Consider the following 27,435-nt stretch of genomic DNA (forward strand, 5'->3'; position numbering starts at 1 on the left):
ATACTCTCTTTCTTTGTATAGAGCTGTCCTAAGCATTGCATTTGATTTATGTTCATGCTGGTCTTTCTAGGGAGTGATTCTTTATGTATTGTCACTCTCTCAAACTCTCCCTACATCCCTGCACTTTGTTCTTCTGATATTTAGAAAATTTGGACAATGCAGGAATGTTTATGGTGCAAAGGAAGGTCACTGCCCATCATGTATGCACCTCCAGAAAAAACAGACCATCCATCCTAATCCCATTTTTCAGTCCTCTGTCCATATCTCGGAAGAGTCTGGCACTTAAGGAGCATATTCAGACACCTTTTTAAGTGAATTTGAGAGATTCTTCCACTACTGCTCTTCTGGACAGGGCATTCTAGTCCTTCAACCACCCTCTGAGTGAAAAGCATTTTCCTCATTTCCTCAATTTTATTCCCAACCATTTTCACACTGTGTCTCCTTATTACTGCTAAGGGAAACAAGTCTTCCCATCCACTCTACCCCTCACAAATTTATACTTCTCAATCAAGGATCTTATTCTATTTTTCTTTATATTTGAGTGATTGAATGTTGGTGTTAAGGACATTTCCATTAACCAATGACTGCATTGTAAATCCCAACTAATGTTAAAGATATAATGCAGCATCAACTGTAACATTTAGAACACTATGTAAATGTATTAAATTGAATGACAGTGCAATCTACTTCTTATTTACCTGGGCAGGTTGTAAAGGATTCTGACAATTAAGTTTTCCATCAATTAGTTCTCAACAATTTTATATAGTTTAGAGTGAGAAATGCTGAAGTCTGTTAGTGAATAAGCCGGACACTTTTAAGCTGTGTTCAATGCAACACTTTTTTAATGGCTGTATTTCCCAGGATAGCCACTGGAATGCAGCAACGTGTTACATACAATCCGTGCTATTGAGCACCAGCGTAGTTAGTAATCTTTATTCAGCTCTAGTTGGTTGACATGGCTATGACCCGCTCAGACCAATGGGATGATCTGATCCTTTCTCGTCAATGTCAGGATAGCATTTCAACAGAATTTTAAAATTTGAGGCATTTGCTGAAACGTAAGTTCTACTGCTTTGGTGGCCACCGTAAAGAACAAACAAATATTTGGTGAATAATGAAGATATATTTAAATTTTCTGCGTTGTGAATGTGGTCAAAAAGCTCAACAGTGGTTACGTTACATTCTTGCAATTAGATTGGAGTTTTTTTCCGTGGATTTGCTATTTTACTGTGCGGTTTCATTCAAAATTGTTAAGCCTTGGAACAAAGATATTTTGGACTAACTGTCAATGAAGCATGTTAGCAGTGAAGTAAGCAAAATTATCACTTTATTGGAATGGGTTCTGTTATTACTTCAGATTTTTTTAAATGAAAATGTTTCTATTATATTTCCAGTCTTCTAAGTTTTAAATAAGACCATCTGTTTACTATCTGAAGCAGAAAATAGGGAGCCCATGGTTGTTACCTGACAGCTACCTCATAAACACTTGTCCAAATTATTCGAATGACTGCTAAATAAAATATTTTTCCTTTTGAATGATGTTGACAGTGTGATATCATTGATAACATTTGTACATATTATGAGCGTTTGTTCTTAAAATGTGCATTTGTTACTCTGAAACTTGTCCACCTGTATGCTTGTGGCCAAATCCATAATCCCTGCATATAATTTTTATGCTTTTTTTAAAATCATTGATAACAGTAGTAAATTACTGATTGAAAATTGCAGACTACAAATTTGATTTGGACATGATTAAGTTACCTCTGTGTCTGTCCCTCTGAGATTTTTCAGACTTTACTGGACTATGTAACCATTTCTTTAAGAGGAATGGGATTTTTACACTTTAACAGAGCATTAAGCATTCTGATAAGTGATAGCAGCTTGATTGACATTTTAATTTCCCAGTGAAAAGCCATCACTCTTCTGCTTTTCAAGTCCAATAACAGCATAACCAAGGCTGACATCTCCAATTTATTTAATTGAGAGAGTAAAATATAATTTTGATCTACTACAGAATGCTCTGGAATATTATGCTTATGGGCTTTCAAGCAATAGATTTATGGAATTATGGCTGATACCTGGGAGTATCTTATTCTCTTTTTGTTGTAGGAACTAATGCCGTAGTAAGTTGGGTAAACTAAAAGAAAATGAAATACTAGTGGTGACTTTAATGGTGGATACAGAACTGTTTCTATTGCAAGAATATTTAATGGTTCTCTTAGTACGTAGCACTGAGGAACCCTTAGTACATTACCCTTGCTGCAGTGATATCCTTGGAGTTAAATGATTGACCGTCAACATCCACAACCATGTTCATTTTGCTAGGCATAATTCCACCTGATGGAAAACTTACTCCTAACTCCCATAGACTCTAGTTATGCGAGGGTACCTTGATGCTATACTTTGATGTCAAAGGCAGTGACTTTTGCCACACTTCTGGAGTTTAGTTTTTTTTTGTTAATTTTTTTGGATCAAGGCTAAATTGAGGTTGGAAGTTGGCAGAACGCAAAGTGAGCAGGGCATCACTGAGAAAGTGCCACTTATAACATTGTCTTTGACTCCTTCAACCAGTTTGCTGATGATGGATAGTAGACTAGTAAGGTGTTGATTGGTCTGATTGGACCTGAATAATGTGTTGCTGGAAAAGCACAGTTGGTCAGGCAGCATCCAAGGAGCAGGAGAATCAATGTTTCGGGCATAAGCCCTTCTTCAGGAATGAGGAGAGTGTGCCAAGCAGACTAAGCCTTGTAGAGGGAGGAAGAGAGCTTCTTCAAGGAAGGCGTCCCTGCAAGAAGATTCACAATAGGTTAAAATCAACGAGGAGAAAGTGAGGACTGCAGATGCTGGAGATCAGAGCTGAAAAATGTGTTGCTGGAAAAGCACAGCTGGTCAGGCAGCATCCAAGAAGCAGGAGAATCGACGTTTCGGGCATAAGCCCTTCTTCAGGAATGAGGAGGGTGTGCCAAGCAGGCTAAGCCTTGTAGAGGGAGGAAGAGAGCTTCTTCAAGGAAGGCATCCTTGAAAGAGGGTTTGCAGTAGGTTAAAATCAACTAGGAGAAAGTGAGGACTGCAGATCAGGAAATATCTATGTACTTGAAGCATTATTTCATAAATAGTAACGATTATATATCATACATTTTCATTGTTTCTGCAAGGTCCAGTATGAGGAAATTAAATACCCTTACTGTTAAGTAATGTCATCCGAATTTTAGCTCGTTATAGAGATTTTGTAAAATCAGTATTTCCAAAGTTTTGTGCTTGAAATTGCCTCCTTCATCAGATGCACTCTAAAAATGTTGAAAAATAATTAGCTCTCTTTCCCTTTTGTGGGCGGCACGGTGGCACAGTGGTTAGCATTGCTGCCTCACAGTGCCTGAGACCCGGGTTCAGTTCCCGCCTCAGGCGACTGACTGTGTGGAGTTTGCACGTTCTCCCCGTGTCTGCGTGGGTTTCCTCCGGGTGGTCCGGTTTCCTCCCACAGTCACAAAGATGTGCGGGTCAGGTGAATTGGCCATGCTAAATTGCCCGTGGTGTTAGGTAAGGGGTAAATGTAGGGGTATGGGTGGGTTGCGCTTCGGCGGGTCGGTGTGGACTTGTTGGGCCGAAGGGCCTGTTTCCACACTGTAAGTAATCTAATCTAATCTAAAGTAATCTAATCTTTATTTGCCAAATGTCTCCAGTTCTGGTTGGTATTATTCCTTCTCTCCCTCCATCTGGTTCTCCTTCAATTTATATCATTTTTGTTCAGTTTTTAAGTGGCTAATTCCATCAAACACCTTTGCCTGAGTCTTTGTGACATTTGTAAAAATCTTATATCTGCATTAATGTTAGACTACTGATCTATGAGTGTTTGTTGCCATCACATTTATATATGAATGTAGGGCACTGTTGGATTTGTTCTCTGTATTGGTTGTTTAATTCCATCAGTGAAGTGTATCTCCTCAGAAGTAAAAAAAAAACACTTGCTCTTCAGTCAAATATATAGTGTGTCTTGGTGTTTGGCACTGAATCTCTTTCATTATTTGAATTTAGCACTTTTTATTGTCTCAAATTATGTTTCTTGAATTCAAGTGGATCAGAATAACCTTAGACTGTCAACTAATACATTGAAGAAATGATTCAACAGAAGCTGTCTAGTTTGATTTTTATTAGTATGGTTTCAGACAGTCTCCAAACTTCAGCAGAGAGACTGAAAAACCTTCCATAAGATGAGACCAGATAGTAATTATTAAGCTCCAAGTTACAGTTTTTCCAAAAATGCTGTTGTCTGCAGATTGATGAGCATGTCTTTCTGTACTGGTAATCTTATATTCATACTTCAGCGTTTCATTTTATTACATTATTTTACATCGTTCACTCTCCTAAATTGTAACCATCCATAATTTTGCACATTTGCTTAAAGGGAAGAAAAACAAATTGCGAGTATATTATTTGTCCTGGTTAAGAAACAAGATATTGCACAATGATCCTGAAGTAGAGAAAAAACAAGGCTGGACAACAGTTGGGGACTTAGAAGGATGTGTACACTACAAAGTTGGTAAGAAAATTATGTGCACTTTAAAACAAAGTAGTAAAGTTATAAAAATATTGGCACATCTGCAGCATTAAAATGAAAAATGTAAAAGTTAATTTCGTCTGACATTGACCTACAATATGCTTGGATGTGTGAAATCCTTTTATCAAATCACTTGCTGGCATTTTGTGACATCATTTAAAATTTCATTGCACTAAGCCCGCAGCTCATTGTGACGACGTTTACTGTATCTTGGTGTATGTAATCTCAAGTATGTGATTGTTTGAGTAGCTTATTTTTTCCCTAAAACTGGTATCTATTTTGTGTAATGTCATTAGGTTTAGAAAATATTTTAAGAACTTCATCTTGAAAATATATTTTTGAATCATGTAATAGTAAAATTATGATTGGCAAATTGGCTGTTACTATCATTACTGCTATGGAGATTTTGCGTAGATTGAGGAAAAGTCTCATGTTCTTGCCAGTTGTAAGTTAAAGGTGCACTGAATTTTGGCAGGTCTGAAGTGACTTGATTACCATAATGTCATAAAGTTGCTTTCAATCCATTTTTATGACTATATTTGAAATCTCATTCTCTGGCATTTAAGTACTGGGAAGTGCAAATAACACTCAGCTGGAGATACTGTTCTCTTATGTTGGTGAAGGGACATTGTGAAACAGAATTTGTATTCTTAACCCTACACCTGACTATGCTGATATATTGTGTGCAGTAATAGAAATCAGGAGGAAGTGTACACTAGATTTACTTCATTGCAAAACTGTTTCAGGAAACAACAGATCAAAAGGAAGTGAAGGAGGATACTGAGAGAGTGAAAGCATAGTGGCAAAGATAAAATAGAATTATCTGTATTTTCATTTAAAATAAATCCCAACACACAATTCTGAAAGAATAAAGCTTAGCATTTGAATTTTCAGTATCATGATTTTGTGTGTTAATAGTAAAGGTTTATCACACTGTTATACGTTCATTGATTAGTGAGCTCACTTAGCTGGATAGCTCGTTTGACATGCAGAGTGATGCCAACTGTGTGGATTCAATTCAGGTTACCATGAAGGACTCTACTTCTCAGCGTCTCCCTTCACCTGTGGGTTAAATTGCCACCATTTATATCACTGTAATGAGAGAGCAACTCTATGATCTGTAGAACTATGGTGACTTAACCTTAAATATCTGAATACACAAATGCTGAGATTTCCCTGCATGGTTTGCTGTATGTATTTGAATGCCAAGTCTGTTGGTGAAGCACTGGTACAGCAAGACCTTGAGTAGTGCAGGCTGATTTGGACAACAACTTTCAAGATTTCATAATTAATTGTGCAGGTGCTGACACTGGAAGTTGCTGTTGAAGTTATAACATCATAATGATAAGTGCTGTGAACTTCACTATGTTCTAATTCCTAAATGAATGGCCTGGATTTTGAAATGCTGTTCTCCCTTTTCCCTCTCTCTTCCTTTTCTCTCTAATCTAAGCTCCACCATGAACTTGCTTCTCAATGTCAAAAAGATTTTGAACCAAATTTCCTTTACTCTTCAATCTCTCCTGCAAGAATCAGTTTTTCCTGATAGTGAGTTCCACCTGATGCCATCTGGTCTGAGCATTTAGTTGTTTTCATATAAATGACATTTTTTTGTACAGTTAATTAATGTATTGAATTCAAATTTAATTATGTTCATAAAGATAAATCTTGTAAGCAATGTGTGAAACCATGTAGTGAGGGAACAGATTTTAACAAAATGGAGAAGCAAAACTGCTTTTTTTAAACTATTTCTGAACAACTTTGATAGACTTCCTAATTGAAAGAGTAATGTGATTCTTCTCCTCTTCCCCCACCAATTACATGTGGGAAGTCTTCACAAACATAAGCAAAGGCTGGAAATACATTACATTCTTGCAGCATCAGAAGAGGGGATAAAATAAAATGAACCTCTGTTAAATGGCAGGATCCTTGTTTCATCCTTCTCCATTACAGTGAAAGTTCTACTGTCATGATTGAGATAGAGAAGGGTCTATAGTAGAGGTAATAAGCAAATGATAATTGTGAGGAACGTTTGAAATTTAACATGACACTTGATTTTCCTTCTGTCTGCTGTTTGAATTCAATGATTAAACTTTGTGAAATGGGGATGAGCTTCAGAACTTAGTTTATAAATGTTATACAAAAATAACATATCCAAATACTACTTAGATAATAAGAATATAAATGAGGTAAAAGTGTAACAGTTACACGTATGGAAATCACTATAAGTCATGATGCAGGTTAATAAAGCCCATCTGTGGGCTCATTTGTGGATGTCCTTAGATAAGGAGACCAAAACTATGCCTCACATCAGTTGCAATCTCACCGTAGCCCTTTATAATTAGGTTGGCCTCTCAGCTTTTTTAAACAAGTATTCCACTTCTCAATTTCTCTGACTGAATATGACCCTTGCAAAGTGTCTCCCTATTTGACCCCTGTCCATTTTATACTTGGGCTCATCACTTCCCTCATTTGTACTGTTTTTCAGCCTCTTTGTGTTCTCCTCAGCTTACTCTCCTATCAGCTGTGGATTTTCATGAACTTAAATATTTGGAGGTGTGGGGAGGAGTTTGCACAAAGTTCACATTGAAATTGTAAAGGACTATGGAGTGGGCAAAGTGAAATAGATTGACATGAGTACGAGTGATTATGGGATGGCAAAAGGGCTTGGGATGATATTGATGCCTGTGGGAGGTGAAGGTAGAGGAAGTGTGTTATTTTTAAAAATTCAGCAATGTGCCAGAGCACTGAGTCAGGCCTTCCATCCAGCACCAAGTCTGCACCCAGCAACCTCCATTTTTGTATTGGGGCATCGAGTCTCATTCACAGAGAGCCTCATCACCCTGGGATGAAAGTTCCTTCCTCTGGGCTGCAGGTTTGGAGTAGGGAATAATTCTAACTCTGCACTCATGACTTGGGGGTGAAAATTTCAGCCCTTCCTTTCAAACTGAGAATAGAGTCATATAGCACGGAAACGAATGCTTGGGTCCAACTCATTTGCACCGATCAAGTATCCCAATCTGACCCAGTCCCATTTACCAGTATTTTAGCCAAATCCCTCTAAATCCTTCCTATTCATTTACCTATACAGATCCCTTTTTAATTGTCGTAATTGTACCAGCCTCCACCACTTCCTCTCACAGCTTGTTCCAGACACGCACCACCCTCTGCATGAAAAAGTTACCCCTCTGGTCCTTTTTTAAATCTTTCCCCACTCACCTTAAATGTATGTCCTCTAGATTTGGATTTGCCCACCCTAGGGGGAAAAAACCCTGGTTATTAACCCTATCCATGCCCCTCATGATTTTATAAATCTTTTGAGGTCAACCTTCAGCCTCTGATGCTTCACGGGAAATAGCCTCAGCTTATTCAGCCTGTCTCTATAACTCAGACCCTTTAGTCCTAGCAACATTCTTGTAAATATTTTCTGCATTTTCAAATTTAATAACATCTTTCCTGTAGAAGGGCAACCAGAATGGTACACAGTATTCTAAAAGTGGCCTCACCAATGTCCTAAGCAGCTTCAACATGACATCCCAACTCCTAAACTCCATACACTGATTGATAAAGGCAAGCATGCCAAACGTTACCTTCATCACCCTGATTACCTGCAACTCCACTTTCAAGGAACCTCCACGCTTCCCCCTTCCAAAACATCCTGGTCCCTTTTGTTCGGCAAAATTCCTCAAAGCCTTACCATTAAGTGTATAAATCCTGGCCTGGTTTGCTTTTCCAAAATTCACAAACTCTCATTTATCTAAATTAAACTCCATCTGTCACTCCTTGGCCTATTGGCCCATCTGATCAAGGTCCAATTGTGCTCTGAGATAATCATCTTTACTGTACATTGCACCACCTGTTTTGGTGTCATCTGTGAACTTGCTAACCATACCTTCTATATTCACATCCAAGTCATTCATATAAATGACAAAAAGCAGTGGACCCAGCAATGATCTTTGTGGCACATTGCTAGTCAAAGGTCTTCAATCTGAAAAGCAACCCTTTACCACCACTCCCTGTCTCCTACCTTCAACCCAGTTTTGAGTAGTTGGCATTTATGGAGGAGCAAGATTAGCATGCTATAGAGAACAGACTAAAAGGAAATGCTGATGATGTTGGATAATGTAAGTGAAAAATGTAAGTGAAAGAAGATTTGCATGGACCATCAACTTTGACTTAGATCACTTGAGCCATGTTGACGATTTCTGTGCTCTGTTGTATATTTTACGCAATAAAAACCGCTAGATCATGATAAAAATATTTTAATACATTTTGACAGAGATTCCTGTTTGCCTTCCTCATGGCATGTGCTAAATATTTCTAGAAGGCATACTGATTTATACTGAAATTGCTAACCTTTTAATTTTTGTGGCATGTGTTGTAGTAAATTCTGTTAAAAGATTTTCTTAATTTTTTTTCTTTTGACTTGCAACAGATTGTTGTGTAATTAAATGCATGCCGCTCACAAATACTTTCAATATTTGAATTGAACTAAATGTAAAATAATTAAAATCAGCAAAATTTGATGAACCGTAGCTAAAATTTTGTGAACATTGAAAGATTAATGAAACTTTTTAAGTAGTGTTTTCTCACAGTTGATTAGTAATTCATGACAATGCAACACTAGGTTATCTAAGATATGTACAGATCTTTGCACATTCTTCCCATGATATTTTCCAAATTTGAATCCTATTTTTCTAAAAAAAAAGCTTTATTACAAATATTGTGCTAACTGGCAGTTGAATTAGTAACCCTACTTAAACTTGTTAACCTAAAGTAAGCTGCATATGTTTCACTTAACAACAAAATGCTAAAGATGAATTTATTTTTCTAGTAAAATATGAGAGGATCAAGTTTCTAGTAATTGCTTTGAAGAATTCTGTGGAAGTCTATGCATGGGCACCAAAACCATACCACAAATTTATGGCCTTTAAGGTAAGTGATATTTTCTGAAAATGCTTGCTGTAGTTTTCATATTAGTTACTGTCAGCCTAACCAAGGCTCAGGTAAGTAACATTTCTGCCTGTGAATTAAAAAATTACAGGTCCAATTTCCAATCCTTGAAACTTGAAGCCGAAAATCTAATCTGAAATTCCAATGCATTTGGGAGTGGTGTATTGTTGCAGGTGCCTTTTTTCAGAAGCATGTTTAAGCAAGGTCACCTTTGTACCCTCTTGTTGTTGAAATGAGCTTCTAGCATTTTTCTTTGTTTTAGAGGCCCAAACATGTTAACCTGTTATTTTGATCATTATTTACCACTCGATCACTCAAACCCAGAATATCTTGACATTATCACATTGCTGTTTATGTGAGCTTACTGTTTGAAAATTGTTTACAGTGTTTCCTGTAAGAGATGTTTGACAAATTTATTCCAGAGCTTTGAAGAAAAAAAATGAGTAAGATGGACAAAGGGGAGCCAGTAGCTGTAGTGTATTTTGATTTCCAAAACGTATTTGTTGATATGCCACACAATAATGTTATGATCCCAGGTGGTGGTCATGGTGGGCAAGTCAGATCTCAGAGTGAAACCTGGCTTGCTGGATCATATGTATGGTCACCATATGGTCAGTCACTAGGCATGTTGGCATAAGGCAACAAAGATTTGTTTCACATGTGAACACATTTATTATCCAAAAGTGGGGAAAAAAACAAAGCTATATTTTTGTATTATAACACACGCGCACAAGACAAAGAGCTAGGAAGTATAGAAAATCTTAGAAGAAACAGCAAAACCACATCTGTTTCCCAGCAATATCTGTTTAGATACTCAATCCAAGAGAAACATCACTTTTATCTCAATTTTTCAACTCTTTCTGTCCAGTTCTCGCTTTTGGATTACTGGAACAATTTATTCCAGTACTGCAGGCCCCGAACTGCCTTTCACTTCTGACAACTTGAAAACCTCTATATACACACGCACACACACACTGTCCAGTTGAAACCTGTCAAACTAAAAGCCTTCTCTTAGGGTGACTATTCTCTTGAACTAAAAACTTGAGTCTTCTGAACTGAAGCTAGACCCCTAATCTGTTTTCTCTGTGTATTAGAAAAATGAGCACTATAAACATTTAATCAATTAATACATAGGTATCCTGCTCGGCACTGTACTGAATGCAATTTTTAATGAAATTATGTATTTGGGCCACTTTTCCCAAATGTTTTCTGACTTTTTAATTAAAAAAAATCACCCTGACAGAATTGAAGCCAAATTCATTTACTTTGATTTTAAAAATTAAATTCTGAAATTGCATGGATAAATCATTGGCTGGCAAGCAGAGAATAGAATATTGGGGTAAATCGTTAATTTTCAGTTTAGCAAACAATAGATGATCAAAGTTTGTGAGAAGATTTGTAGCTCGGGTGCTCATTCTCGTGGTTCTGTTCGCCGAGCTGGGAGTTTTTGTTGCAAACGTTTCGTCCCCTTTCTAGGTGACATCTTCAGTGCTTGGGAGCCTCCTGTGAAGCACTTCTGTGCTGATTCCTCCGGCATTTATAGTGGTTTGAATCTGCCGCTTCCGGTTGTCAGTTGCTGTCCGCTGCAGTGGCCGGTATATAGGGTCTAGGTCGATGTGTCTGTTGATAGAATTTGTGGATGAGTGCCATGCCTCTAGGAATTCTCTGGCTATTCTCTGTTTGGCCTGCCCTATAATAGTGGTGTTGTCCCAATCGAATTCAAGTTGTTTGTCATCTGAGTGTATGGCTACGAGGGATAGCTGGTTGTGTCGTTTCGTGGCTAGTTGGTGTTCATGGATGCGGGTTGTTAGCTGTCTTCCTGTTTGTCCAATGTAGTGTTTTGTGCAGTCCTTGCATGGGATTTTGCACACTACGTTGGTTTTGCTCCTGCTGGGTATCGGGTCCTTTGTCCTGGTGAGTTGTTGTCTGAGAGTGGCTGTTGGTTTGTGCGCTGTTATGAGTCCTAGTGGTCGCAGCAGTCTGGCTGTCAGTTCAGAAATGCTCCTGATGTATGGGAGTGTGGCCAGTCCTTTGGGTTGTGGCATGTCCTCATTTCGTTGTCTTTCCCTTAGGCATCTGTTGATGAAATTGCAAAGGTATCCGTTTTTGGTGAATACCTTGTATAGGTGTTCTTCTTCCTCTTTTTATAGTTCTGGTGTGCTGCAGTGTGTTGTGGCCCTTTTGAATAATGTCCTGATGCAACTTCGTTTGCATGTGTTGGGGTGGTTGCTTTCATAGTTCAGGACTTGGTCTGTGTGTGTGACTTTTCTGTATACCTTCATGGTGAATTCTCCGTTTGGTGTTCTTTGTACCATCACGTCCAGGAATGGGAGCTGGTTGTCCTTTTCTTCCTCTCTTGTGAATCGGATTCCTGTGATTCCTACATTCCTATTGGAATGTAGAAAAATGAAACTAAGTCTAATTGGAAGATATGATTCTGAGGGGACTCCAAAAGACAGATGCTGAAATAATGTTTTCAATTGTATGTGACTAAAGGGTCTGTCACGAGAATCATAGGAGCGTTCATAATGTAAAAGAGGCCATTTAACTCAACGTGATTGCATTGGCTGAGGGAAAAAAACTTCTTACCCATTCTGTTCTCACCTTCCAGCATCTGACATAGATTCCGTCACTTTTGGTTCAGATGATGGAACCTTCTACATGAGCTGAGGGTTTTTACTTCAATCACCACATCCAGTGTAGCACTAAGCGATTAACCTTATTTATTTCTTAAATATATTCAGTGACTTGGCTTCCACTGTCTTCTGTGGTAGAGAGTTCCACAGGTTCATTACCCTCTGTGAAAAGATTTTTCCTCATCACTGAAATAGTCTACCCCACATCCTGAAACTGTGACCACTTGTTCTGAGTCACTCAGCCGAAGAAACATATCTTTGGATCCATTTTAGGCGTTATCAGTTTACATGTTTCAGTTGAACCTTGGAATTATCATATATCATTGTCAGAATTCTGAGGAATGGTCACCCAAAACAGTATCTCTGATTTCTCTGCAGGAGTAATCAGACCCACTGAGCTTTTGCAACAATTTCTGTTTTTGTTTACAATTTCCATCATCTGCAGTTCTTTCGTTTTTCACATTTATCCATGTTTGTCCACTCATGCTACTTTTCTATAATCACTCTGTATGCTCTCTATATCATTCTCCCCTCTCTCAATCCCACCAAATTTTCTCTCACTGCTTTTTTCTGTCTCCTGCTCTTTCTCTGTCTCTCTCGCTCGCACTTTGTCTCTTTCTCTCCATCCCAGCCCTCGCTGTCTTTCGTGTGCCGTCGCCCTCCCTGTCTCTCTGGAGCGTCCTCGTCCTTGCTCTGTGTGTGTGTGTGTGTCTCTCTGTCTGTCTCTGTCTCTGTCTCTGTCTCTCTCTCTCTCGATAGTCAGCCTTTGTCTTATTTCCGTTGAATACCCTATATTGGGATTAGTTCTACATCCACCTGAAAAAGAACACGTGCACACAATAGATTTGTGTATAAATTTCAGAATGTGATTTTTCATTCATTGTCAAGTATTTTTGGAAAAAAAATCATAATTTAGCTGCACATGGGAAAGTATTTGAAACTGGAATATAGTTGAAAGATGTTAATATAAATTTGATTACTTATTATTAGATCGAGTGAGCAACGATGTCTGCTGTTGTATTTTATTTCCTCAGTCATTTACAGACATGTTGCACAGGCCATTATTGGTAGACCTCACAGTGGAGGAAGGGCAGAGGCTAAAAGTGATCTATGGCTCCAGCGCTGGCTTCCATGCTGTTGATGTGGATTCAGGAACTGTGTATGATATTTACCTGCCAACACATGTAAGATGATATTCTTCACCTTTCCACAAAATAAATCTTAAATGTTTGAAATGATTTATTATAATGGTTTCAAATGCTTCACAAAGTTTGCATAGCGCTTTTGTTCAGTGGCAGTTTCTGCACTAATATTCAAAACTTAGTTTCAGTTAAGATACACCTGAATTTGTCAAATGACTAATTATTTTGTTTTTCTACAATTGGAGATTATTAAAACCTATAAACAGATGTCCTCTTCATGCAAACTTTATAATTCTGAATGTATATATATTGTTATTCTGAAAAAGTAAATCAAAATGGTGGGAATTGGATTTCTTACTGTAAATCACAATTTCAACATTATATCTTTTGAGGTTCAGGTTTGGATCAAACGGTGTTTCTTGGGAACTCTAACAAAAAGCATTATTGAGCCTCTAATGGCTGAGTCTTTGATACAATAGTGTAAATTGATTTCAGAGCAAGTGTAACTTATCTGTCAACATTCTAAATGTTTGCATTATGCATTACTGTTGAGCTGAATTGAAATTTGCACAAGATTTAGAGTTTGAGTCATGGGTTTCTTATTACAAGACGTTCAAAGCTAATGCATTTTTACAACAGCCAATTTTTAGCCTACCACCCCATCTTTGTCGATGTACCAACAAACAATGTGTATAGATGAAGGGAATATGTTGTGTCTGTATCAAGCCATTAACAAGAGTTATCTTAGAAGTGAGAACATGCAGTCTTGAATGGGTTGTACCTGTATATATAGAGTGACCAAGGATTGAAAGAAATAAGGATAAGTAGATCTTTTCTAAATGGTGGAATGCAAACAGTTGTATGTGCCAGTGATCTATGCTATTACTTAAATTGTTTTTAAGTGATTTGGAACTGGACATGCAGGAATAATACTAAAGCTTCCTGATGATGTCTAATTAGAGGAACAATAAGTGGTAAGAATTCAAAAAGTTGTAGAATGATTAGATCACCTTTAATAATATAGAACTGTACACTGGAGTTCCAATACAGAGAAATATAAATCAACATATCATGAGGAAAAAAAAACATGCCTTAACTGGGAGGACGAAAGTCTTGTGATGTACGAACAGACTGTTAAAAGTGGGAATGCATTAAATAATGCATATGTTAGTGAACTGTTCAACCAGTCACTGAAGCTGACGTAGATTATACAATAAATCTGATGGGGGTTGGGGGGGGTGGTGGGGGAAGAACCTCTTTTGAGATCCCTGTTATTTTTGAGTACTGTTGTTTCTTTACGGTTGAGACTAAATTGGAAGCTGTTTTTTGGCAGATCCAAAGCAGCATCCAACCACATGCAATTATCATACTTCCAAACACTGATGGAATGGAATTATTGGTCTGCTATGAGGATGAAGGAGTCTATGTTAACACGTATGGACGAATTACTAAGGATGTAGTTCTACAATGGGGAGAGATGCCTACTTCTGTCGGTAAGAGATAAAACACCATTATAAAATGGTGCTTGAGATCAAATTGACTTATCTTCTGAGAAGGGCATTTAAAAATAATAACTTGTTCTTTTGAGCTTGTATTTTTCATTTTGGCATTTTGTATTTTTGAATATGATACTAGGCAACAGTTTCCGTAATGCGTTCCTTGTCGTCATATTGTTTTAATTTCTCATAATGTAGAGACTGAGAAAATGCCTATGCAGCTTTTGAAAATTGACTGACTTTGCTTCTTGATCCTAGATTTCTGTTGCTACCACTTTGTAATATCTTCCAAAGAGAGCTAAAGGGCATGTTGCAGAATGTTGTGGTCAAATTTCAAACATATAAATAGAAAGTAGGAATCACCAGCAGTGCTTCGTCCGGAGGCTCACTGAAGATGTTAACCAGTATGGTGACGAAACGTCTGAAAATGAACCTTCCAGCTCAGCAAGCAAACCTACATCCAGTTCAAATTATATCTTTAGTAGTCCAGCTCAATGTTATAATAAATCATAGCCATGGACAGGCACACTAATGCAGTACCATTAAAACATTTCACTCATTTCGTATATATCTTAGCTATTTTCAAAAACTGAATTTATTAATATTTCCCTCATTCAAGCTTACCATCTTCAATGTTTTCTAAGTTGGGCATAAGTTGTTCTTTGAAATTCTGTATCACATTGCTGAAAGAAAACAGAACTGGATGCTGGAAATCTGAAACAGAAACAAATTGCTGAAGAAACTCTGTTTAGAAAAAGAATGCGAAATGTTAACTGCTGTCTCTCCATAGATGCTGCCAGACCTGCTGAGTTTCTCCAGCAATTTGTCTTGCATCACATTGCTCTTGGGTCATCTGTCATAGAACAATGTAGGCGCTTAACATTGTCCAACTTATAAAAAAAATTATCTCATAAAATCCTTTGCAAGGTGCATCTATTCTTTTTAATCAAACTCATCAGGCATGTTAATAGCAAAATTGTATTTGGAAAACATTTTTGCAAACATTTATAATAAGCAATATATAAATAATTCTTTAACATTTTTTTTCGAATCTTCATATGGAAATATCTTGCCACTTTTCTTTCCCTCCTTATGTTATTGATGCCTGGCTGGAGTGACTTGTTTTAATTTTACCAATGATTTTTTTGGCTGCTGGTGTTGGACTGGGGTGGACAAAGCAGTTGCCTAAGGAAGGAGCAGGGGCTCTGAAAGTTTGTGGTCTCAAATAGACCTGTTGGAGCATTGCCCAATGTTGTGTAATTGTAACTAGACTGTTTGATCATAGGCTAGATTATGGTGGTGCAGGAAAAGCACAGCAGGTCAGGCAGCATCCGAGGAACAGGAAAATCAACGTTCAGGAAGACAGATGAAGAGCTTTTGCCTGAAGCGTTATTTTCCTGCTCCTCGAATGCTGCCTGACCTGCTGTGCTTTTCCAACACCACTGTAATCTAGACTCTGGTTTCCAGCATCTGCATTCCACTTTTGCTTGTTTGACCATAGGCTGGAGTTTAAATTCACACCTACTTGATTTATGTCCATTTGCTATGATGTTGGTAAATTTGTTGAGCCATCAAGAAAATGTTTCATTTTACTTCTATTGAAAGTCTTTGGATATATCTTACAACTCCAAAGATGCCCACCCCCAAAATAAATGCATATTATAAATCATAGTGACCATTTAAAAAATAATAGCTTCTAAGATTTATTCGCGTGCATCATCTTGACATTTGTAGGAGCATTAACCAAAACTTTAAAAGCTCATATTGACAAGCAATTCTTTAAATTGAAAGCTGGTTATTTCTTTATTTTTCAAAAGTGAAATTAGATGTTAAAATGTTGATAATTTTTTTAAAATCTGAGATTTTACTTGTTCTAACTGGGAGAGCAAGATGGATTGGGCAATGGAATGATTTATCACGAATGTTTCTGTGTTAGTTGATTAAAGATAGACCATTGATCCTGGACAGATGTTATTCATAGGAGAAAGTGAGGTCTGCAGATGCTGGAGATCAGAGCTGAAAATGTGTTGCTGGAAAAGCGCAGCAGGTCAGGCAGCATCCAAGGAACTGGAGATTCGATGTTTCGGGCATAAGCCCTTCTTCAGAAAAGATTCCTGAAGAAGGGTTTATGCCCGAAACATCGAATCTCCTGTTCCTTGGATGCTGCCTGACCTGCTGCGCTTTTCCAGCAACACATTTTCAGCTCTGATCTCCAGCATCTGCAGACCTCACTTTCTCCTCGAAGATTTTAACCTACTGCGAATCCTTTTGCAAGGATGCCTTCCTTGAAGAAGCTCTCTTCCTCCCTCTAGATGTTATTCATACTTCATCCTTCAAGAGAATGATAATTTTGCTGTTCACCTACCAATGAATTTCAAAGCAAATTCATTAACTTGTTCAAAGAGCAAAAAGAGGGTTGAAATTTACTTGACTCAGAGATAGGAGTGTACAAATCTCTTATATTTCAAGTCCAGTATTCCACAAAATATATACTGCACTGGTGAAATCTAAATCCAGCCATTTTCACTGTAAAGTAATGCAGCCATGCAATGACTACTGCACTACAGTCTTACATTATGGTATAATTGCATATCTGGGCCAAGCCATACTGTGACACGAACCTTTTGGCTTCATTGTGGAAAGTAATTACTGGGAGTGATTCAAAGCATTAAAATAACATCAGGATATCATGTGTATTTCTAACGAAAGTTGTTCTATTCACAGAAAAAAAAAATGAGAGGGCAGCTGGAAAATAAAATCATTTGGAAATAAGTTTTTACAATGGTTAAGCCACACTTTTCTTGCTAATCCATATTTCTAATGAGGTTCTGGTACTGCTTAGAGGTGAAACCAACTTTATATTTATCACTGGTGTTCAGAGATTTTTATTCTGAAATTCTCATGTTTTTTCCTTTTTTTAAAACAGCCTATATTCGATCTAATCAGATTATGGGTTGGGGAGAAAAAGCCATTGAAATCCGCTCAGTGGAGACTGGACACTTGGATGGTGTATTTATGCACAAGAGAGCGCAGCGACTAAAGTTCCTTTGTGAACGAAATGATAAAGTACGTATTTTTGAGAGTTTTGCTTTAATATGTTCACATGGAGGTATCTAACTTGTGTTTGAGGTCATCGGATATGATTGTTCTGGTATAATACGACAGTTGTGTTACTCTGCAACCTCATGTTGTGAAAATTGCACTATGGAAAACCATTATAGGAAATCGCTATAACCGTTCAATAGAAGGTTTGCATTATCCAAACAATATCCACAATTTGTCAATCACATTATAGCCAATTCACGTCAACAAAAACACGTTATAGCAGAACAGCCTGTACAGTCTCTACCTGTGTTAAGAAAATGTGTCACTTATTCAATTTTCTCTTAAAAGGTCTTCTTTGCTTCAGTCCGTTCTGGTGGAAGCAGCCAGGTTTACTTCATGACTCTTGGTAGGAGTTCACTCCTCAGCTGGTAGGAAAGCTATTTATGCGTCAAGAGCAACGGGAGTCTTCAGAAGATCTTGGAAACCTTGAATTAACTAACAACTGGAGAACAAACTGCACTGATGCAATGCATTGCTTAACCCTGTCACTGAAATTGTGATCTGTAAAAAGGAAGCAATGCTACTGGTGCTGTTAGAATTTAACTGTCAGGTGACAGCCAGTCTAGAGTAGAAGAAAACACCTCATCTCAAATATACATCCCTTAATTTAAGATGACTATGTATTACTTGAGAAAAGTGCCCTAAGAATGCAGATGGTTGGTTTTAAGGTGGTTGGACAAGTGAGAAGTGGAAACAGTGATATGCTGACAGTAGAGAAATTTGTAGCATGGGAAAGGGGAAATTTGTTTTTAAAATGTGTGTCATTCTAAGTGACTTTTCTTTTGTAAGGTAACAGAGTGTTAAGGAGAAAAAAATGCAAGTTAGGAGTTTTTATTGAAATGTGAATGACAAATGAAAGCAATTAATTGTGTTGGTCTTTGCAAGGGACGGGTGTTTTGGTCATTTTCTGTATATCAGGTTTTGCTTGTGTTCTCCAAAACTCTTTTTAAAAGTCAGTTGAAATTGGTGTGGAGGACAAGGTTTTCAGATTTGTATGGCTTTGTGGGGCAGAACAGAAACTTGATGTTTGGTTATGTTACAGTATTATGGATGCCTCTCCAAGATTTTACTTATTTGTAGCAGTAAAAAAAAGCAGTTTAACAAATCCTGCACTCGTAAATCTCCCGAACTACTTATTAAAATAAATTGTTTTGCCTACCTCATTTGTTTAAGAAAGGAAAAAAAAAGAGGTGGTTTAGTCATTTTAATATTATTTGTATCTGAAACTTGCGCATCTTTGTCTAAGTTAAAGTTTATTGATACCAAATTTATGATTAAAATGTTTGTCTACTGTTGATTAAATTGCAGCTTGTTTTAGCGGGCAAACAATGTGACTTTTTTGTAATTGGATAATGCCAGCTGAGGGCAGAAACTGACAGATCTGTGGTCAGCTGTTGAGGTTAGAAGCAGAAAATCGAGGCAAATAATCAACTGTTCTAAATGTGGTTGTCAGAGATCAACATGTAATTGTTATCTTCTACTTACATGCAGATAGTGACAACTACCTTTGTTTTGTTACTCAGCCCAGAATCCGAATCAAGTAACAGTTCGAAAATAGTTTTGCTAAGCTATTCTGGTATTAGATTAAAGTGTATAGGTAGTAGGGAGCAGGTGGCTGATTAAAGATACAATGCACTAAAACACTTAATTTCAAGAATGTAGTGAAACTGCTTATCAATACAATATATCTTCCCTAATTTAGATCCAAAATTTCGCTGTGGAAAGATTTTTTTAATATTGCTGCAAACAGAATTTTATTTTACATATGTTAGACATTTACAAATGTGTCTACAGTAATAATCTGTTGAACTGTCACTCAATTACTTGAGATACCTATAGTGTATAGTATACTATACTGGTGATGTAATAATGCACAATAGCATTATATTGATCTTACAATATGTTAAACTTTTTTTTGGTACTTTGTAGACAGCTGCCTTATGCTGTTATGTGCACAGGATCTCAACACTTTACAGGGCTTAGTTCTCTCAGTGGAGACTTCATTCTACAGTGAAATATTCTCACTAGTGGTACAGTGAAATCAAAGATGTGCCATGAGAATTTTTCATTCATTCATGTCACTGTGATATTTTTTCCTCTAGCAGTTCCTGGTCACTGAATAATTTGCAATATTTGTCCTATATCATCTGTTAATAACAGTAAAAGAAGTCATAGAAAATTCCTGACGTAAGTAGGTTTACCATAAGCAGAATATTTTTTGGATTTAACAAAAACACTTAAGTCCCGATGACAGTTAGAAGTAATCCTCTGTCTCAGCAGAGTCACTGATTAGCAATTCCCACTTACGAGAAGTGCCAAGGTGGCATAACAGTATTACAAAACCACTACGTCTATATTTGAAGAATAATTTCAACACAAGTTTTAATACTTGTAGGTTTAGTGGAAAATGCCTATAATTACTTTTGAATTTTACTACTTTATTTTAAGTCAAATAATGCTTGTTGTATGACTGCAGTGTCTCTATTTTATGCACGTTATGTTTGAAAAAATGTTTACAAAAATTCTTTTGTTACACTAATGTGCATCACATATTTATGTTTTTTTTTCAAATTGTCTGTTATAAGTTTTAGTTTTGTATTATGAGAACACGTGATGTTTATAACCCTGAACTCTGCTGATAACCAAGAAGCTGATGTAAAACAAAATTGAGGTGTTACTGTGTCTAGCTGCAAAGCAGGTTGGGAAATATGGTTACAAGTAAACCTCTTCAAACAGTTTTCTGCTATGTGATCTAACTTATGTCTTCTGTGTATTATGGGAATTTCTGTATTTTCTCTGACATTCATCTTTTCTTGAATAAAATCAACTAAATGCACATTGTGCATAACACAACACTGTTGTTTTGTGAAGCTTGTCCAATAAGCTTCAATTATTTTTCTTTAGTTCCACTCCCAGTGGATGTCCTGTGACTGAAAGGAGTTGATCTGCTCCGAAACTGCTTATTGCTGCATAAAAATAAACCCATCTCACCATCAGTACTTCATTGGTGCTTATCTTCCTGACATCTATTTGATCCCCACCCAACACAATATAGATGACATCAGAGGGCAAAGTTTCTGATTAGGAAACACATTTTTACTGGAAGGAGCAAAGTTAACATGTGAGAAGTGGCAGGCCATTAAATTGACTAGCTTGTTGCTTGCCTAATTGACACATCATCTGATCTTTTGCAATGGATTTCCTGCTGATGTTGCTTCCTTTTGAACAGTACTCATTAGTACATATTGTTCCATAAGATACAGGTGGCAACTTAGGGTGAAATCTTTAATTTGCTGGAAACTAAACAGGACAGCAGGATAAGCTCCCATGCATCATTGATACGAAAAGCACAACACAGTTTCGAAAACTGAGCAGCATAGGTGTTCTCAGCTTAAGACTCACCATGTCCATCTTAGTGGCAACGCATATTGGCATGCAGTGTAAGTTGCTATCAAGTAGAATAATTTTCAATGTAATGGATTATTTTTGAAATCTTGCCAGATACAAATCAATTCTGCCAAATGTCAACTCAAAAATAGTCTCCACCAGAAGCATATATGGATTTAATATTTGATTTACAAGTTTGGTGTTATAATTTCAAACCCCCTTTTATCTCTAAGATCCTGTTTCCACATGTAGTGTTGCCTTCTCAAATCATAGCTTTCATGTCATCTTTAATATTTTTTGAGCTAGGCTACAGTTTTGAAACAGGCTGAAACAAAGTCATAAATGACATTGTCCGTGACTGAGCCAGATGCATTTTTCTTTATCACCTCAAGCCTTTCTTGTGAATGACCATGGCATTGTCTTGCACTATTCACCATTGTCCAGTTCAGTGCAACTACTATCATCTGATTTTGCTCTAGTCTACCCATATAGCCAGAGTATCTCAAGAATTCTTTTCCAATCCAGACAATTACCCTGAGTTTCCCATACATGTATACCTGGTCTCTTCCCATTGCATCTACATTCTCTTCTTGGCATAGTCACAGATGACTACAGCACAGAAGAGAGCCTTTCACTCCATTGAATCTGCACCAAACTGAATCAACCATCTAACTATTCCAGTAGAATTTCCAGTAATTGGCCTATAGCCTTGTATGCTTTGGCATCATAAGTGCACATGTAAACGTTTCTTAAATGTGGGTTTGCTCGCTGACTGGAAGGTTCATTTCCAGACATTTCGTTACCCTACTAGGTAACATCTTCAGTGGGCCTCAGGCGAAGAAATGCTAAAAATTCCTATTTTCTATTTATATGTTTTGGTTTCTTTGGGTTGGTGATTTTATTTCCTATGGTGAAATCACTTCCTGTTCCTTTTCTCAGGGGATGGTAGATGGGGTCTAACATTAATTTTGGTCGTTGTCTGTTTAGGGTCTTTCAAGTTCATTAGTTGCTGTTTCAGTGTGTTGATGGGTTTGTGGACTACCACGATGCCAAAGGGTCTTAGTAGTCTGGCAGTCATTTCTGAGATGTCTTTGATGTAGGGGAGAGTGTCTAGGGTTTCTGGATGTGTTTTGTCTGCTTGTTAAGTTTGTTGCTGAGAAATCGGTGGATTGTGTTCATTGGGTACCCATCCTTTATGAATACACGGTTTAGGTGATTTTCCTCTGCTCTGCGTAGTTCCTCTGTGCTGCACTGTGTTAACATAGAACATAGAAGGATACAGCGCACTACAGGCCCTTCGGCCCTCGATGTTGCGCCGACCGAATCCTACCTAACCTATACTAGCCCAATAACTTCCAAATGCCTATCCAATGCCCGCTTAAATGACCATAAAGAAGGAGAGTTCACCACTGATACGGGCAGGGCATTCCATGAACTCACAACCCGCTGTGTGAAGAATCTACCCCTAACATCTGTCCTATACCTACCACCCCTTAATTTAAAGCTATGTCCCCTAGTAACACCTGACTCCATTAGCGGTAAAAGGTTCTTAGTATCTACCCTATCTAAACCCCTAATCATCTTATACACTTCTATCAGATCTCCCCTAAACCTTCTCTTCTCCAATGAGAACAGCCCCAAGTGCCTCAGCCTTTCCTCATAAGATTTTCCTACCATTCCAGGCAACATCCTGGTAAACCTCCTCTGCACTGTGTTAGCTCGTTGAAATAATGTTCTGATGCAGCTTCGTTTGTGGGTGTTGGAATGATTGCTTGTGTAGTTCAATATTTGGTCCTTATGTGTTGTTTTCCTGTAGATGCTGATTTGAAGTCTCCCATTGGCTGTTCATTCTACTGTGACACCTAGGAATGGCAGTTTGTTATTGTTTTCCTCCTCTTCAGTGAATTTTATGACAGTAAGGGTATTATTGATGGTCTTGAAGATTTCCTCTAATTTGTTCGTTTAGTGGTGACAAAGGTGTCTACTTGGGCGACATGGTGGCACAGTGGTTAGCACTGCTGCCTCACAGTGCCAAAGACCCGGGTTCAATTCCCGACTCAGGCGACTGACTGTGTGGAGTTTGCACATTCTCCCCGTGTCTGCATGGGTTTCCTCTGGGTGCTCCGGTTTTCTCCCACAGTCCAAAGATGTGCAGGTCAGGTGAATTGGCCATGCTAAATTGCCCGTAGTGTTAGGTAAAGGGGTAAATGTAGGGGAACGGGTGGGTTGTGCTTTGGCGGGTCGGTGTGGACTTGTTGGGCCGAAGGGCCTGTTTCCACACTGTAATCTAATCTAATCTACTGGCATAAAATTCACTGAAGAGGAGGAAAACAACAACAAACTGCCATTCCTAGGTGTCACAGTAGAATGAACAGCCAATGGGGAACTTCAAATCAGCATCTACAGGAAAACAACACATAAGGACCAAATATTGAACTACACAAGCAATCATCCCAACACCAACAAACAAAGCTGCATCAGAACATTATTTCAACGAGCTAACACACAGTGCAGCACAGAAGAACTAAGCAGAGCAGAGAAAAATCACCTAAACCGTGTATTCATAAAGAATGGGTACCCAATGAACACAGTCCACCGATTTCTCAGCAACAAACCCAAACAAGCAGACAAAACACATCCAGAAACCCTAGCCACTCTCCCCTACATCAAAGGCATCTTGGAAATGACTGCCAGACTACTAAGACCCCTTGACATCGTGGTAGCCCACAAACCCAGCAACTAATGAACTTGAAAGACCGTATACAGACAATGCGCAAAACTGATGTCATTTATAAAATACTGTGAAAGGACTGGGACAAACACTACATTGGACAAACAGGCAGAAAACTAGCCACCAGGATAGGTGAACACCAACTAGCCACAAAAAGACATGACCCCCTATCACTAGTATCCTCACATACAGATAAGGAAGGACACCTTCGATTGGGACAACACTTCCATCCTACGACAAGCCAAACAAAGACGCATGAGAATTCCTAGAAGCATGGCATTCAAACCAGAACTCTATCAACAAACATATAGAGTTAGACCCCATCTACCACCCCCTGAGAAAAGGAACAGGAAGTGACTTAACCACTGGAAAGAACATCACCACAGGAAATGACATCATCAACCCAAACTTATAAATAGAAAGCAGGAATTTTCAGCATTGCTTCGCCTGAGGCCCACTGAAGATGGTACCTAGTAGGGTAATGCAACATCGGGAAATGAAGCTTTCAGCTCAGCAAGCAAGCCTACATCCAAAACGTCAACCTGAGCTACAAATCTTCTCAAAACTCGCCAACATTTCTTAAATGTTATAAGAGTTTCTGCTTCTACCATCTTTGCAAGCAGAGAGTTCCGGATTTCTCTTGCCCTGTGTGTGAGAAAATATTTCCTCACATCCTATCTAAACCTCCTGACTCTTGCCTTCAATCAATGGCCCCTTGTCAATCATCTCTCCTCCGAGGGGTAAAGGTTTTTTCCCATGTACTTTGTCTATGTCCCTCAATTTTATATATCTCTATCAGTCTCCTCTGCTCCATGGAAAATGACCCAAATCTGTTCAATCTCTCTTCATAACAAAAACTCTTCAGCTCAGCCAATATCCTGGTAAGTCACCACTGCATCTTGTCCAGTGCAATCATATCCCCCCTATAATCTGGATTGAAAACTTGATACAATACTATAGCTGTGGCCTAACATAAAATGTAGAACAATACAGCACAGAACAGGTCCATTGGCCCTTGATCTTGTGCCGATCTGTGAACTATTCTCAGCTCGTCCCCCAACACTATCCCATCATCTTCCATGTGCTTATCCAACAATTGTTTAAATCTCCCTAATGTGGCTGAATTAACTAAATTGGCAGGTAGGGCATTCCATGCCGTTACTATTCTGAGTAAAGAACCTGCTTCTGACATCTATCTTAAATCTATTTACGTAAAAGCCTACCATCAGTCTTGAAACTCTCATCCCTGCCAATGTCACTTCTGGTTTACTTAATGTCTTTGTCCCCAACATCCCATTCTCCACACTTTCAAAATGAACACGTTATACAAAGCTTTACCTTATTCTATCAGTCCTGTTTATACATCACTCCTGTCCTTATTGAACCTTTACTCCTGGCTCCCAAACAAACATAGACAACGTTTTCATCTTCCTATTTAAATTATTATGGCTCTAACTCTTTCCATCTCTGTACCTCTTCCAACATTCACTCATGAAAATGTCCTGTGTGCCCAACTACAAAATTGGTGTGCATAATATATAATCACATAGCACAATCCCTACATGTGTGTGCAGCCGCGCGCACGCGCACACACACACACACACGCCCACAGGCAACTGAGGCCTTGTCTACTGCTTTTACACATTTGCTCCTCCTAGCCTCTCCATATTCTCGTTATTTAACATACTCCTTGTTTGTTTTTGGGCTAATGCCAGTTTCCATCAGATTAACCCTCCGTGAACTATTATGGGCTATTTGTCCATATTTCATCAACTCTGCTGTTTTAAATTGTATGTTATCCAAGGATTTTAATCAGATGAAGTGTACGTCAGGTGACTGATCAGAATTTGCACATCTTGCACCTGATTAAAAGTTGCAATCTGGATTTCCTTTTATTTACCAAGACTAAATGAGATAGAGCAACCTAACAACAACCATAGGTTTTTGGCTGAACAGTGATTAACATTCATCCCATTTTCCTTTTTTTTTAAAAGCATCATCCAAATTAGTAGATAGTTCATTAAGTTTCCCCATGTTTTTCTTTGTGTAACACCTTTTTATTGGTTAATATATGTCATCTACAACATTTCTGCCCACTGGCAACTTTTGTCTATGTCTTCAACTGATTTGGATACTTAATTAGATTATAACTGTTGCCCTAATTTAGCATCCTTCATGAATTTGACCAAATTGGCTTCCCTTCAGCTTGTTACTAAAAGCCATTGTCTACATATTGGAATATCGTTTATATGGGTGCTTGCTAATTTTAAAATCGGCTGTCCCTTCCCGAACATTACAATAGTGAGTACACTTAATATGCATCTTCAATTGTGAAGCACTTTGGGATATGCTGAGGTTGTGAAATGCTTATTAATGCAAATTTATTTTCTGGATCAGGCTAATATACGTAGGTTAGAAATAATAAGAAAAGAGTTATTAACTGGAGTGTGAGAGACCCTGTTATTCCTGATGCATCAATCAATTTACCTTTATTGATGTCAGAATAATTGATCTGCAGTTCCTTGATTTCATTTGAAAAGGAATTTTCTTTATCTTGTTTCAATATAGATGTCCTGACCTATTCCTTTCATTCTTTGCTGATATCTCCTGATGCATCAATGTATTTATTCAGAATTTCAGGTTATGAATGCATTTCAATACTTGGTTGTCTGTATTGTTAAGAGTTTTGTGGTTACCAGATATTTTTAAAGTCATCGAACACAATCCCAAACCAAAACTAATCCCACCTGCTGGCTCCTGGCTCATAACCCTCCAAACCTTGCCCATACACGTATGTATAAAAGCTTGTTATGTAAAATGACAAAATAGTGATTTTTATTTTGTTTGTTTAGAGTTGACATGCACGTCTTTTCTACATGATTTAGATTAGATTCCCCACAGTGTGGAAACAGGCCATTTGACCCGACAAGTCCACGCCGACCCTCAGAAGAGTAACCCACCCAGACCCATTCCCCTACCCTATATTTATCCTTGGCTAAGGCACCTAACACTATGGGCAATTTGGCATGGACAATTCACCTAACCTGCACATTTTTGGATTGTGGAAGGAAGCTGCAGCACCTGGAGGAAACCCACACAGACGTGTGGGAGAACATGCAATTCCACACAGACAGTCACCCGAGTCAGGAATCTAACCTGAGTCCCTGGCACTGTGAGGCAGCAATGCTAAGCACTGAGCCACTGTGCAGCCCTGATGAACTGGTTAATCTCAGGGTTAACGAAATGCTAGGATTAACCTCTGTTTCTTGGGAAAATAGAGATTAGAATTAATTGTTGCACTGAATTCTCCATGTTATTTCATTGGGAAATACCCATCTGTTCATGTTGGATATGTAATGGCCTTGGATCTGATACTTTCCATAATCAAATAATTTGCAGACTCTCACTATCCAAACTCTGTCGAGAAGAATGT

General features: G+C 38.1%; 1 protein-coding gene across 4 annotated transcripts in view; it reads left to right on the forward strand.

The window, feature by feature from the left end:
* LOC132816435 (mitogen-activated protein kinase kinase kinase kinase 4) overlaps positions 1 to 20,737 on the forward strand; it is a 263,375-nt gene extending 242,638 nt beyond the window's left edge. For all 4 annotated transcript variants that reach the window (XM_060826013.1, XM_060826015.1, XM_060826011.1 and 1 more), the window contains 6 exons: positions 4,403 to 4,537; positions 9,387 to 9,487; positions 13,176 to 13,325; positions 14,617 to 14,776; positions 17,706 to 17,845; positions 18,173 to 20,737. In XM_060826013.1, coding sequence (XP_060681996.1) covers positions 4,403 to 4,537; positions 9,387 to 9,487; positions 13,176 to 13,325; positions 14,617 to 14,776; positions 17,706 to 17,845; positions 18,173 to 18,256 — 770 coding nt within the window. In that variant the 3' untranslated portion in view covers positions 18,257 to 20,737. The remainder of the gene's footprint in view (positions 1 to 4,402; positions 4,538 to 9,386; positions 9,488 to 13,175; positions 13,326 to 14,616; positions 14,777 to 17,705; positions 17,846 to 18,172) is intronic.
* The last annotated feature ends 6,698 nt before the right edge of the window (positions 20,738 to 27,435 follow it).

The sequence above is a fragment of the Hemiscyllium ocellatum genome, chromosome 6 (assembly GCF_020745735.1).
Source record: "Hemiscyllium ocellatum isolate sHemOce1 chromosome 6, sHemOce1.pat.X.cur, whole genome shotgun sequence".
Lineage (NCBI taxonomy): Eukaryota > Metazoa > Chordata > Chondrichthyes > Orectolobiformes > Hemiscylliidae > Hemiscyllium > Hemiscyllium ocellatum.